At 39.3% G+C, this 15,560-nt stretch overlaps 1 protein-coding gene across 1 annotated transcript; it reads right to left on the bottom strand.

Annotated features, from left to right (window-relative positions):
* Window positions 1–959: 959 nt before the first annotated feature.
* On the bottom strand, window positions 960–14,586 carry WNT16 (Wnt family member 16). The gene is made up of 4 exons (XM_001917229.6): window positions 14,132–14,586; window positions 13,700–13,941; window positions 11,580–11,866; window positions 960–4,826 (listed from the first exon to the last, which is right to left on the bottom strand). The coding sequence occupies exons 1-4, from the start codon at window positions 14,353–14,355 to the stop codon at window positions 4,362–4,364; spliced, it is 1,218 nt and encodes a 405-aa protein (XP_001917264.4). The 5' UTR covers window positions 14,356–14,586; the 3' UTR covers window positions 960–4,361.
* Between the last annotated feature and the right edge of the window lie 974 nt (window positions 14,587–15,560).

The following is a 15,560-nucleotide window of genomic DNA, read 5'->3' as shown; positions in this document are numbered from 1 at the left end:
TTACTTAGAACAATGTCTGGTACATAGTAAGTGCTGTCTAAGTGTTTACTAATGTTGTTTTCTTTTTCAAAGGAAATGAGTCCCTGGTGTACCACTGTGTTCCCCTTCTCGCTGTGCCATATGCATCTGTCCTTCTCACCTTACTTCATCATCCTACTTCAAGAAATGTTATGACTTATTACATCTGGTCTATAGTGAAACTGAAATTTAAAAAAAAAACCAACCACGGCATCTTAGCCAGCTTTCCTTAAGAAAGGCTTGTCTTGAGGAATATCCATGGTTCCTGGAGATATGATTTGAATTTTTCTTCCCTCAAGTCAGCTAAGAGGATTACAGTGTTCTGGATAACTAACTGACTGGCTCCAAATGATTGGTTTAGTTCCTTAGTCTTTGATGGCCTTTGGGAGGTAATGTAAAAAGTACCAGCAACTCACCAAATTGCCTTTAAATAAACATTTTGATGGAAAATTTTTCTGCTTCCACATTTTAAACCAAGTAAAACCAAACGTATCAGAACTGACAGTACTTTGGAAAATTAAAGTGTGTTTCTACAATATTTACTGTGAATATCAAGATTACAAAGCTGCAGGGACTGGCCCCATGGCCGAGTGGTTAAGTTCACCCGTTCCGCTTTGGCGGCCCAGGGTTTCGCAGGTTTGGATCCTGGGTGAGGACCTAGCACCGCTCATCAAGCCATGCTGAGGCAGCATCCCACATGCCACAACTAGAAGGACCCACAACTAAAATTACACAACTATGTACTGGGGGGCTTTAGGGAAAAGAAGGAAAAATAAAATCTTTTAAAAAAAAATTACAAAGCTGCAAAATAGATTCATGGCATCTAACATATAATTAAATTCCATTGTTATTCTTAATATAACTATCATAGTTTCTTAAAAAAAACAACAACAACAAACTACTGTCATCCAGACCATAAATAAGGAAATAATGCAATTGTATAAATTCAAAAAAATGAAAGTGTTTTTAATTTTCTGTAAAGTCCTACTATCAGGGAAATACTTTAATTAGCCAACTTCCTTATCTAGAGGTTACAGATAATGCCATTTGATATGTTTTTCTTGATTTTATTTCAAGACAATCATCATTGCCTGTATTAGGCAGTTCCAAATTTACAAAAAAGATGAGCTCCTAAGTTGAAAAAGAATATACTGAAGTACCTCCCATTCCCTTTTAACATCATCAAGGGCATTTAAACAAATCAAGGAATTTTGTAGCCACAGTGCTTTGTCTGGTTCTGAGCCTGACCCATGTGATACCAGAAAGCTGTTTCCTAAACACATCACTAGAATTGAGGGCATCCACTGTCTGTGCTGCCCAGCATAGGGTACCTTTTAATGGTAACATAACACCCTGATTTTTCTCTATGGACTCACCTCTTTCCTATTCTCAAGCTGCCTGGGTTTAGTTGGAATGAACCCCACTGTCAGTTCCCACATGGGTCTTGATTGCCTTAAGATCAGTGTATTTATCAGCCCACCCCAACCTCCAATGGCCATTCTGATTGGGGGGCACACTAACCAATCAGAGCCAATGATGACCTTTGCTGGGAATTCTGAGAAAGAAAAATTTTCCCTCTCCCTTGTGTGAGCAACTCAAAACAGTACCTCTCTCTGTTTCCTTAGAATGAGTGGTAGGAGAATGTGAGGTGTGGTAGGAGAATGTGAGGTCTGGTAGGGAAGGGTGGCAGCCATGTTGCTAAGAAAAGCAGAGAGCCTGGAGCTGCTGGGGGTGGGGGCTTGGGGGGAGGTGGTGGCATAGTGCCGTGTGGAGCCTGAAGCAGAAGACACCACCACAGAAGCCAACCTCTTTAGGCTGGATATGGAGAGACCTGAGCTCTGGGAACATAGTGTGAGCTTTTGGATCAAGCTTCCCCTGAACCAGTCACAACTCTGGACTTTTCAAGTATTGAGTCAATACATTTCCTTTAAAGTTTGTCAGCCTGGATTGCATTTTTTGTTATTTGCAACATAAAGAGCCCTAAACAACACAGGCAAAATAGCCTAGCCTGGATAGGGATATTTGGGCTCCAGAACTTGTATTCCCAGGAGCACCATGGGCTACATCTACCATGATGGGGAGTGGGAAGGAAATGGGCTAAAGCCAGGTTGTCAGCCGGTGAAACAGGTAGGTGAGAAATTCAAGGATGGCTACCATGGTGATGCCACAGAGGAGAAGGAGAAGAAGAACCCAAAGACACAGCTTGGGAGTTAGGAGTTCCTGCTCAGGCAAGCCAGAGGAGAGCCTGAGTTGGCATCAGTGTTTTTAACCAATGGCTGAAGAGTAATTGGGTATTTGTGAATTAGAGACTGTCTGATTCTCACAATCGGTTGGTAAGGTAATTATAAAAAGTCTTCCAGTTAACAGAAGAAACTCGTCGTTAGTGGGAACTACAGTCTACATCTTTTAAAAAAGAGTGCTTATTGTCAATGCAGATAAAATAGATTTACTCTGGAAAAAAAGCCACTAAAATGTCTATTTTTCAGATTATTCTAATCAGTGGATGCAAAAGAAAGGTAAACCACTCTTTTAAATAGGTACTATATTTGTTCATTTGTCATTTCTGAGTCTCTCATTCAGTAAATAATAATGTTTTTAAACTTTAAGGATCACGGATAAATGTTCAGCTTTAATTTTAGTATTAGGCTGGAGACATTTTCCACGGGTTTGCTCTTTTTCACAAATTATCACTCTACCTTCGTAAATAAAATTGAAAGGAAATAAAATGAGACCTGGTGGTCAGGGGAACATTTCTTTAGCTTCTTATAAGAAAAAGGATATTCTTTCTTTGTCCATTCTGAACTTAGAAAATCTATTTTTTCTATGTAATACTGAAATATTTAACAATTCATAAAAAACATAAGCATTTACATTAAAATACAACCTTAAATATAGCCTTGTAATTTTCACCAGGAACTTTGTAAAATATGATGAAGATACATGCATGAATACTAAAGCAAGAGAGACCATTCAACATTCACATGGAAATGCAGCATTACGTACAATACAATAAATAGCCAGGATATCAAATCCACAAATTGATCATTATTCTGATTTAGATTCTTTTTCCCAGTTAAGACTTTTACTGTATAATTTATTATAATAACCTTACAAGTTAAACATAACTAATTAAAAACAGAATTCAACTAATCTGACTGCTGAAATAACACAGTTCTCAATATTTTGTAGCATATTTAAATCTATAACATATAAAACTGTCATTTTGGCGAGAAATACACATCCATATAACTAACTGCTCAATTAACTTCTTTTTCAATGTATAAAAAGAGATAATAGTATGAAAAGAAACAAGCTAATATTATTTCTGAGAAAATTATTGTCTTAGCTCTTGGGCTTTGGCAATAAATGTCTTAAGTTTTTATATATATCATATAACTTAAATACTGTATTTACAAAATATAAAAATTTTTTAGCAAAATATTGTACAAAATACTGTCTTTACACCTTTAAAGGGTGCTTTTCCTTACAATGTATGAGAGCCCTTTATATTTTTATCTCTAATTTTCCCACATGTTTCCAGGATCCCTTCTTCACCCAGTATTTCAGAGCTGGGCCTTTAATAGTAGAAACTGGTCTATGATTAAAGTATGAAGCCAAAGATCAAAGATTGCTATATACCTTACTGATGTTTTTTCTAGATAAATTCTCATAGTTAAAAGCCACTTAAAATCTAAATCATACGTTTTACTTTTTACATTTTGATTCTTTCCTTTGTCACCAAAGATCTCTAACAAACATTTTTAGGGATATCGTATCACTTAAGAAGATTCTTTTTAATTGCCTTTTTTTGAAATGCATGAAAGGGTAAATAAGCACCCACCACTTCCGTTACCTTTTCAACACCTTCTGTTTCTACGCACTAACAGTATGATTTCTTCATATGAAATGCTAGAAGAATAAATGAGATTCATGTTTACTGCTCCTTGCTGCTATAAGAAGTGTCTTTTAAAAATGACTATATTCACCCATGAGTTCCATAGCTGAGTTCCATACTCAAGGCTCTTATCCTGACTATGGACCAGGTTTCTGGCATGAAGGCTCTTTCCTATCCTTTCTTCCTTAAACTAAGACAAATCATCTTTCTTGTATGTCAATATATTTTCTCCAAACCACCAAAAGATGAACCCAGATCTTTTCAACTTTAGAATCCCAAGAAATCCACATGCTCAGTGTGTGACTGGACATCGACCAGGTAAAGAGAACTCTGAGAGTGGCCCAAGGATTGGAGAATTCCGACACAGGAGTGCACAGGAGAGGCATCCTCTGGATGGCAACCCCGCTGTATGTCACCAAGGAGTGTTGCCCAAGGCTGGATGCAGTGGTTACTTGCAAGTGTGGACGTCAGTCATGCTTTCACACCTCCTGCAGCGGACATAGCAGCACCAGATAAACTTGCACTCACACCTCTCCACATGCCTGACCACGTGGGTGTTGTAGCCTCGGCCACAGCAGAGGAGGTTGCAGCCATCTGCACCCTCCGACGTACGGTTGCATTCTCTGCCTTGTGTCCCTGGGATCCCTAGTTTCTTATCCTCTACACAGTAATTGGGAGACTTATTAATGTAGAACAGATCCTCCTTGTGGATGGGTATTTTCCTCTGATCTTTTTCTCTCCTGCGCATTTTCCTCTTTATTTTGTCTGAGATTTGCACACTGTTTTCATATTTATCCTTCAACAAATGGCCAATCTTTTCAAAAGAAGACATGGTTTTCCAGCATGTTTTCACAGCACAGGAACCGGAAACTCCGTGGCAGCGGCAGTCTACTGACATCAACTTGGCGACAGCCTGAAAACAACAATGATTTATGTTAAATATCCTTCATGAAGTGTTTTACTCAACAACAGAAGGATGACTAAACTAATCACTTAACTTTCTGGGTCTGTTTCTTCCTGTGTAAAAATGATGGTTTTGAACATAAAGGACCTTTAAGATTGCCTGGGTTCAAATATTTTGTCCTTTGCTTGATCCTGCAGAGAAAACTTTGCCAAGTCTAATTTAAAGTAGTGGACCAGGCTAATATTGTTATCAGAGATTGTCTGAGACAGCGAAGGGAAACTACTTTTATTTCTAATCTCCTCTTTAATTTTGAATGTGGCAGGATGTTCACGCAGGTCTCCATGTTCCTGAGACTATTTAGCACCTTGCCACTGAGAGTGTGGTTCATGGACCAGCAGCATCAGCATCATTTGTGAGAAAGGCAGACTCTCAGGCCCCACTCCAGACCTACAGAATCTGAATCTGCATTTTAAAAAGATCCTCAGGTGACTCTTAGGCACAGCATGTTAATAAGAGCCTCAGGTGACTTGTGTGCACATTAAAATTTGAGAAGCACTGACAGAGTAATCATCCTCAGCTCACGTAGTGCATGGGAACTTCTGTGGAACTTTACAGATAACCAAAGCTGAAACCCCTGAGACTGATTTAATTGGTGGAGGTGGGGTCCAGGCAATGGTACTTGTACAAAGCTGCGCAGATGATTCCAATGGACATCCAAGGATGAGATCTACTGAACAGAGAGTTCTCAGGTTAGATCGCTGTAAAAGTCAGTTACATTCCCGGGGACTTGGGGGGACATGCCATCCCCTGGTCACAGACCACATGAGAAACCCTGACTAATCAACTTAAGTTGGTCAAAAGGAGAAGGAGCTGGAGATTGTGGCTGCTCCCAGCAAATTCTTTGCCTTCTCTGGAAACTTAACTCAAAACATATGTCCTATCCTTGATGGATCAGTAGCACCACCCTAACACAGAAAAGGGATAATATTTATGTAATTTCTCAATTCAAAATGCTGAGTTTAGTTTATTCAAACTGAGGAATTAAAGGAAATTACATATCTCCATAAGAGCCTGACACATATTAAGGTCGAAATAAATGCCCCTTTTCTCTGAAGAAGAAAGTACAATAAGAGTTGACATAAAATTTCAATGGGGCTCACAGCTGAAAAACAATATAGAGATTTCAAAAGTTTTAGGGTCTTAATCTCTTACATACCAGACTGGTCAGCACAGCTTCCTTCAATCCCCAGAGGATGGCAGAGCAGATTAACAAATCCTTTGGACTAGCTGTAGAGTTGACATTCTGTCAACATGCTGAGTAAAATGAAAAACTGATCTATCCATTCAATAACTTGTAAATTATGTGTGTAATCTCACCAAAAAAGGGGAAAATCTCACAGCTTAAATTCCACTTACAGTTCTTATCAAAACTATAAAATGACAGAGGTTTATACTTTGCTATTTTGTACCAAACCTGACATTGACACGTTTGCGGAATGTTACATATCCTAATAAATTAACTAAAGTTTCTCAACTATTGATTGAGACAGAATATTTCAAACAATTTATAATATTTGCAACATTGAATGAGAGCATATGGTATTAATTTTTACAGTATTTGATACTTCTTCTTAGCGCTTAAAATAATAAACAGAATAATATTTAAACCCTGTCCTTTATAGAATACAGCACTTTTTCAATGCATAAAACTGAGAAGAGAGTAGATATGTCTATGTCTTATTAACTCGGGCAAAAGGTACCTTTCAATGACCTGAAAGCATTTTATAAAGTATGGCACACAAGCTTATTTGGTTAAATTTATGCGTTGGATACTCACAATTCTTTAAAACGTCTCCAGGCAAAGAGATATTCATATTAATATAATCTGCCTAGTTTTGTTCAGATTGTAAGTGCCCAAAGGATATAAGAAAAAGATAACTTGATCAATGCTGGGTAATAACAAAACAAGCTGTCGAAAGAAAGGAAAAAATCTAAAAATGTATGTTTATGTGTTTAAACCTGATCAACATTCCTCACAGTCATCACTTAGTGATTTAAAGCTGCCCCTCACTCAGGATCTTAACGGAGGAGCCAAGTGTTTCTTTTACTAACCAATTCAGACATCCAGTATGGTGTTGCCAATTTGCAGAGCATGGAGGACAGTATATGCTCACCAAATGCTTATTGAATAGTTAGTCAAGCTCCTTTGAACACTTTAACTCATCCTCTACTGGTAACCTGAATCCGGAGAAAGTAATAAAAACCACCTTTTTAAACAAAAGAGTCACTGCCTGAAGGTCAATGGTAGCAAGAGAGCTTGATCCGGCTGGGTTCTCCTCTGATTTCTCAGCCCACAACCGTGTTAGTCCACAAGAGTGATACGCTACTTCACAGGTCAGAAGGATAAGAAGACATCCTTTTTCAATCCCATGACATCACCTGCTGAATTTGTATCAGAATTTTGGGGAGATTTTCCTGCCACAGAAAACTAGCAACTTTTAAATAGCTGGAGTTAACTACAACTTTTCAGGGATGATATTTTTAAGAAGTTTTATTCTATTACCTTTCAATCCCATTACCTTTTTGTCCTTAACAATAAGTACAAGAAAAGAAATAGTATTTTTATCATATATATATATATATGTATATATATAGGATATATATATATATTCTAGGATAGAAAGACAAATAAATTTCAAGGAGAAGAATCCCAATAACTTCACATGCAATTTAAATGATTATAACCCCATAATACTCCAAGGAAGAAACCTGGACAAATAGGGATGAAAATAAAGCAATATAATCACTACTAGGAGAAGCTGATGAAATGCAGAGTTCAAGGGCAGATACACACACACACACACACACGCACACACACGCACGCACGCGCACACACACAGTTTAACTCTGTAGAGCTTAGTGCTTCTTAGAACACATTTTCATAAATTATTTCATTTGATTTAGTTTTATAGGAAGAAATGCCTTGCACATAGTAGGTAGCAGTAGCACTTATTACTCCAATTTTACGGAAAAATAAACAACACGATTAAGACACTTGTCGTACATAAGGAAAGTTGGAGATATATGACATAAGGTCTTTATATGCACCAGAATAATTTCAGTAGAACAGAGAAAAATGAAAGTGAAAAATGCAAGCATATTTAAGGATATTGCATGAACACTCCAGAAAAAAGTATAGTCTGAAGCTTTTCAGCTAGGATTCTTAATTAACGTCAAATAGCCATTCTGACTACAGCGATAGCACAGTCATTTTCTGCTAACAGGGAAAGAGAATGGCAACCAAGTGAGTTGTGTGTGGTTATGAGAAAATTCCTTTCTCTACTCCAGTTGAGTTGTTAAGGTTTATAACGATATTAACAGAGGAATGTTTTGTTAACTATTGCAAACAGATGTGCACATTTGGGTGGGTATTTTTAAACTATGGGAGAGCAATTAGGAGGGTAGCATTTAATCTACGGGCTCCTTGTGTTAAGTTTTGGTTTGATAAATTTCTAATAAAGCGAAGTAGGAAAGACGTATCATTAATACTTAATTTAAGTCTAAGGAGTCTGTCTAAGGAGTGATTGGTCCCACAGTTTTTCTCAGAGGTAACACAGCAGGCAGTGATTGTTTTCCAGTATATTGCTTTATCCAAACTTTACAGAAATGACCAAAAAACTGTTGTGGAACGTTTTGTGACGAGCATTTCATTTTGTCAACTATCAGATGATCTGTTTAAGTTTTTATGAAAACCGTGACATAAGGTTGAATGACTACATTCCTATTCCTCTGACCCATTTTGTCCCTTTTTGTCTAAAAATATATTTGAACCTGCTGAAAAGCAAAACACTCATGTGTTGTTTAAGTACTTATAAATATTCTCAAAACAGGTCAATGAAAATTTGGGGTTGGGCCCTTCCCACTTTTTTGAGTTACTCATCATAAAACAAATTATGGGGTAGAGAAACTTGAAAGTTTATGAGGTGGACATGGGGAGAATGGAAATATTTTAAGCACACCAAAAGAAATACCCATAAATATTCCAAGTCACATTATTCCCAGAAGTTCTGCCCCTGGAAGACATCACATCATTCTGTTATCCAATCAGCATTCAGCAACATTATTCTTGGAGTCATAACTTTAGGAATGGTGTCAGAAACCAAGTGGGAATCAGAGTATTTAAGGTCAGCGGTTAGAAAATCATCCATCCTGCTCATAGCACTACTAAGCGCCAGTACCCACATTTCTCTGAACGCTTTCCTATATTTTGAGTTTGGGATTTTGAGACGAGGAAAATCAACCTCAGTTGGATGCAGACCTTGAACTTCACTCAGAAGAATGTGCCTATTAGATTAAAATTCGAATTGCCAATATTTAAAATGGAGTTGCTTGTTCTTCCATATTAGATAATAACCTGGAAACCTGGTTGGCTTTTGTTGTTGTGGTGGTGATGGTGGTTTTTCTTTTTTTTGGCCACCAATGGAAAGAAAAATACAAAAATTCTTTGAATTGTAATAGTTCATGAGAAAAGACCAACAAAAACACCAGTGTGGTACCCTCAAACTACTCAGGTAATATTTTGTAATATTTTAAGATTCCATCTAGACCAATGTGAAAAAAAGATTCAGCACAGAAAATTCTGAAATTTAAACAAAATGTGTATAAATACATAGGCTGCATTATTTTCTGCATAATTAGAATAATAGCAAAAACCTCAGTAATCTGAGGAGATTGTTTTCTGCCAACAAACAGTGGATTAAAATTAATGCTGAATAGTTGTATGTTTTTAATAAAATCAGAATATCAATAACAGTTTAAGATCAAAGTTAATAGTTACAGAGGCAAATATTGCTACCTAATTTGAAACACACGAGATGGAATAAAACTAAATATCTGCCTAATATTACTAATATAAAAAACACATTTTAGGGTTTTTCATAAGTTCACAGATGACTTTATTCAAGAGAATTAATCATAACATGAATTTCCGAGTTTTGTTTTCCGGTTAAAAATTTTTAAATTTCTACCAAATTATTTAAATAAAGGCTAAAAAAGACTTAAAGTCTAAATTGATAATAAATATTCATTTAATTGTTTTCTTATTTTTAAATATGTTAATTTGACTTATCTTGATGTTTTTCCTAGTTTGACTCTAGAGTGTTAAAGAACATATGCTAACTACATTTAGCCTCTTTTATATTAATATGTGAGAAATAATAAAAATTCCTTTATTGGATAATATTGAAATTGAAGCAAAAACTCATTTATTTAATTTTTTTAAAAGTAAAAATTTAAGGAGAAGAGACATGTGCATAACTATTATCTTGGGCAAGAGTTATTTTAGTGAGATAAATTAACTTTTAAAATTTCTAAACAAAAGTACAAAAAGCTAAGCACAGCTATTTACTGACTTTCCTGTTTTCTATTTTGCTATTTTTAATCCATATTCAGATTGAATTGAAAATTCAAATTTGAATTTGAAGTGTTAGGTTGATATTTATTGAGTTTTGTGCTTTTGTATTTTAAACCAAAGTGGTTAAGTAAAGAAAACTGGCTGAAACTTGCAACTATTCTGAATGGGTTCCATTTATTTACTTTCCAAAAATGTAAAACAAATGCAACATATACTATAAATATTCCTGAGAGATACTGCAACTTGTTTTAATTTACTTCAGGAGAATGCAACAGATTGCAGTGACTACATTCGGACCTTTATAAGTTACTGGATATTTACAATAATATAGGATATATGCTGATATTCCTGTCCCGAAAAGATCGTTATAACATAGAAAATACGTATTCGTAAAAAATGTTTTAACTGTTTTAGGAAAGTCACTATGAATAGCCAAGCAATTTAACCATTGTTGTAGAACTCAAACTTTGTTGTGTCAATATTCATTAAGGTAAACATATGAAAGTTAAATTAAGCTTCAAAGTTATTTCCTTTTAAGAAAACTTAGTATTAAAAATCCAGAATTCATAAAAGAAGTTAATTAGATGGTGGTTCTTCAAATTTGTCTCCCCCTCAATCTCTAATATCTGTGTTTTAAAATATCCATACATTTAATCTCTATAGCTTCTTTACCTTTATCTGTATTCCTCAATTTTTACAATGAATCTACATTGCTTTAAAATAAAATAACTACTTCCCTTAGAAAAACTTTGTTTTACACAAAATATTAGTTGAGTTGTATATACCTAATGTGTTCAAGAATGTTTCCTAGAGAAAGTAAGGACAAAACTGATAACATGTTTAGGAGCCATCGCTCAGTAAAAAATAGATTTAAAAAAATAATCAAAACTCAAATCTGAGGAAATAAAATTTAATTCAGTCCTGTTAGAAAGGTAGATACCGTAGATCTTATTCTGGCTCCACCGCTAACCAGCTAAGAGGTGGAACCAAATGACCCAAGAGACACTTGTACATCTATTATTTTATAATTAGTCTTTCAGGTATTCAAATTATACAATCACAAATACATTTTATAACAAGATTCAACTCACAGATAGAGAACTTAAACTAAATCTATGTGGACAGTACAAGCTCATGAAAAATACCTATATTGTCTATTGAATATATTTGCTGTTATACATATATAATAAACACACACATGTATACAGAGAGAGAGAATTATATATAGAGAGAGAAGGAGACTGCAACTGTGTGCTTTTTAAACCATTTGGACAGATTCATCCAGATGTATAATCCTGGTATTATTTACCTAGAGGCACTGGTTTTCTATTCCATTTTCTAATACATACCTGCCTTCCAGCTTCATTGTTATGTAGGTTCATTGCTAACAGTATTTTGCTTTCTTTTCCCGTGGTGTTTTTGTTGGGGACATCTAGGAACTTTCTGCTGAACCACATGCCATATTGCACATCATCAGAGCAGCCCCCCCAGTGCCAGCCTTCACTGGCTGAGCCGCCATTCTGCAAGGTGGTATCACAGGAACACTCCGTCATGTTGCCTGCACTGCATGACCTGGTCACAGAATGCACCAGGCCTGCAGCCATCACAGCATAAATAAATGCTGTTTCCTTGGTGCCTAGAATAAAACATAAATTGCTAAATGAAAGAGCCTTACCTCTGGCTGTTTATGTTAATAACAAAGCCTCCTACTTATCTTCTTACCAGGGAAGCAATTATTCAATTGCTTACAATGGATGCTTTAATGAGTGCATATTTAGAAAAGACAATTTCATATTGATCTAGTCTTTTAGAAAACCAACACCAATTTTCAATATCCCACTTGAGGGGATTTCCTTACATTGTATGTCATAAACTGTCCTCATACCTGAAAATTATTTGTTTACTTTTAAAATTTTAAACACCTAGCTCAGCACAGCGCTTAATAGACAATAAAAGTTCAATAAGTACACGTTGAATTTAAAATCCTTTGCATGGATGTTGTAAATGGTAATACAATGCCCGAAGGAGTCTAGATTACCTTTCTTTTTAAATTTAAAATGTGTTCTCACAAAACATGAAAAAATTGCTGTGACTTTGTGTGTATAAATAATATGAGTCAGAATGTAAATTAAAAGTAAGCAAAGACCACAGCAATTAGTAAAAGTGTTACAGTTTACTTACACATCAAGGATCAATATTTTTCTTTTTCTAGGCTATCGTGATAACAATCACTGATATTAACATGAAACAATTGAATACTTTATAAAGTATTAGCTAATCCTCAAAGGCAATGAAAGATAATTGAAATGTCACCAGCAAAGAAAAAAAAAGTTATGGAAAACTGTTGAATAAGTATTTAGCACACCTGCAATAGAGTTCTAGCTAAAATCTTTGAAAACTTAAAGTCGCATTAAAACATTAATAAAATGGACTAGAAGAGATTCAGCAGGCGACTTTTTTTTTCTTTAGCGATGTTTAGATTGGAGCAGAAACAGTTTCGCGCCGGTTGTCCAATAAACCTTTTCAACAGCCGATGCCTCTGCATTTCAGCAACTGTGAAGAACGTATCTTTTTTTTTTTTTTTCCGGCAGGGGGTCAGGGCTCCTTCGGAAGGGTGTGCCGGCCAAAACTCAGCGGGGCAAACGCAACGCTTTGGCGGTGGTGTGTGCCGGGACCGGGTGGGGAAAGGTCAAAGGTGGAGGCAGAACGGAAATAAATGTGAAAACAACGAATCTTTCATCGCCCACCTCCTAAAATTCTTTGAATTTGCTGATATTCCTGGAACAATCGTGGTTCCCTGTACCTTTATTCTTACCAAATCACTAGGCACGTGGAAGTGGGACAGTTTCCTGCAGCTTCCCGCGCTGCGAGTGTGCGCAAAGTAGGGAAGAGAGAGAAGGACCAGAGCACCGAGGGGAGAGCCAAAGGAGTCGTGCTCCCGTGAGCCGCACGTTGGGCTGTCCAGGACAGTCCCTTTTGAAATCCCCTTTATTCTGTCTACCCGGTGCTCCCAGGAGCCAACAAACGTGGGGCTTAGCTGCAATTAGCCACTTGTCCAGGGCTCGGTGAACAGCAGAGCTGCTTAAATCAAAGCAGATGCGGCAGCAGCATTCCCTGCTGCCGACATCATGTTTCTCCAGCTGGTCACCCACTTAGGGGGGCGCTACGAGGTCCGAGGGGTTGGCGGGGTGGAGTGTTAGACTTTTTCTCCAACTCAGCCAGGCGCCGCCGGATGGAGGAAGAGCTAGAGCTCCAAGCGCCCCGCTCTGGACCCGGGGAGTCACCCCACTTCAGGACTGCACCTGCGCCCAGGGACTGGCTTTCGTCGCTCCCAATTCCCGTCCACGGAAAGAACTTTGTTGGGATTTAGAGAGCGACGGGACACGCGAGCACTATTTACTTTATTTACAGGAATTGGAGGAGTTGTAGCCCTCCGTCCCGCGCTGGCCCGGAGGGTCCTGGGACTCACCGCTGGTCAGCTCGTAGCCAAAGATGGGGCTGGTGCCCGGCGGGGCGGTGGCGGCAACCCGGCAGTTCCACCTCTCGTGTCTGAACTGGTTCCTGCACTCCTGAATGCCCAGCCGGGCGCCCTCTCGGATGCTCGGCAGCAGGTACGGTTTCCTCTTGCACAGCTCCTTCTGGCGGCTGTTCAGCGGCAAGTTGGCGCAGCCCAGCTTCTCCGGAACCCCAAAGGAGGCGATGCCCAACCACCTGTAAGACACGGCCGCCCCTGGCTAAGCCGCTCCCCTGCTCTCCTCCCCAATCCCAGATGTTTTCCGGAAAATTAGGTCACCCTCCCTAGGGTCCCCGCCCCTCCTCCCCCGCCTCAGCTGAAAGTTCCCTGAGGTTGGACACCCCTTTTGCCACACACCCCATGAGCCCCTGCTGCCCCCATACTCACATCCAGTTTCCTTGGGCTCCGCATGGGAACAGCGCGAGCAGGGCTGCCCACAGCGCGCAAAGGCGGGACAGTCCCAGGAGCGCCGCTCTGTCCATGGCCCCCGCATGGAGTCCCCCAGCCCCAGTCACTCCTCTTCTGCTCTCCCCTCCCAGAAGCCCGCCAGGCCAGAGGTCAGTTCCCAGCACCAAGTTGTCCCTCGCCTTCTTTCCCCCTGCAGACAACATAAAAAGGCGGCCAGGAGTGATAGGGACTCTCAGCAGCCTCCTTCTGGCTTGCAGGGAGCAGTGTGAGGAGGTGGAGAAAGTAGCTTGGGGCCCTCCTCTTGCACGCAGTTGGAGGTGTGCAGGAGATGCGGGAGCGTCCCTCGCATTCCAAGGTGAGAAACTTCTGTTGATGTAGCTCTGTCTCCATCGCCCCCGGCCTCTCCTCCCATCTCCTCCCCCTGGCAGCTCTTGGAGCCTGATTGGCCCAGCCTCGGCCCCGCGTCTCATCATCCCCGGAGCTCAAGCTCCCATTGGCTGAGAGCAGGCTCCGCGGGGGGCGCTCGGGGCCTGCTGCTCCTGGACAGCGCGTCAAACCCGGGTGTGTTCTTGACCTTTCCTCCTGTCACAGTCTCCTGAGAGCGGATCTCTGCGTGAGACGTATTGATTCAACCCCAAGACTGATAGGAGCGCTTCTGTTTTAGCAACCCTGGGTGAAGGCGTGGGCTGAATGGGAGATGTTTGAGTTCCACCCACGCCAATCGTATTTGGATTAATTGCCCTCCGGGTGGAGCGGCTGGAAAAACTCACTTTCCCCGTGTCTTTCCTGTCCTTCACCTCACAGGACAGTAATCTTTGAGTCAGAGTTGGTACCAAACAAGTTGACCTTTCAACACCCTTCTTGAGGTCTCAACGCGTCAGAAGAATTTAGAGGACGGGTGAAATCCTGTCAGGCTTAAGATCGTCGTCATTTAGGTTGGCATTTATTTTTGGTGAAAGGGAAGGTTCCAGCCTAGCATCTAATCTACCATGTTTAAATTGTGATATATGATTTCGTTTTCCCGGTTTGTCTTATTTTCTGCAGTCCTTGAGATCACCGTCGGAAGATGGAGGACAGAAAAGGAACGTGAGTGAGAGCTGTCTGCAGAGCTCCCGAATAGACGAGGGGGTGGCCTTACCCTTCTCCCGGTTCACCTTATGGCTCTCCTAGAGACCTTGGACAGGGCTAGATACACACTGAAGACAAACTGTAAAAACTTACTTTATTAAACACCTACTTGTGTGCCTGGTACTGTGGGAATTTGTAAAGACAAGACCCCTTCCCTTAAGGGGGAACCAGCCATGAAGACAAGTCTAAAACAAAATAATTTGAGATTATCAGTGAAGGAGAGTATAGATTCCAGTGAGGTACTCTTCGAAGCCCGGAGAGTTTGGGAGCAGCAGAGTGT

The sequence above is a fragment of the Equus caballus genome, chromosome 4 (genome assembly GCF_041296265.1).
Source record: "Equus caballus isolate H_3958 breed thoroughbred chromosome 4, TB-T2T, whole genome shotgun sequence".
In the NCBI taxonomy this organism is placed as follows: domain Eukaryota; kingdom Metazoa; phylum Chordata; class Mammalia; order Perissodactyla; family Equidae; genus Equus; species Equus caballus.
The sequence above is the reverse complement of the archived record's forward strand: the minus strand, read 5'-3'. Positions and strand labels throughout refer to the sequence as shown.

Coding starts and splice junctions, on each gene's coding strand:
- WNT16 (XM_001917229.6), bottom strand. CDS start 14,355: ATGTTGTCTGCAGGGGGAAAGAAGGCGAGGGACAACTTGGTGCTGGGA. Junction 13,942..14,131: donor GGAGCCCAAGGAAACTGGAT/GTGAGTATGGGG, acceptor CGTGTCTTACAG/GTGGTTGGGCATCGCCTCCT. Junction 4,827..11,579: donor ACAATGAAGCTGGAAGGCAG/GTATGTATTAGA, acceptor TGTTGTTTTCAG/GCTGTCGCCAAGTTGATGTC.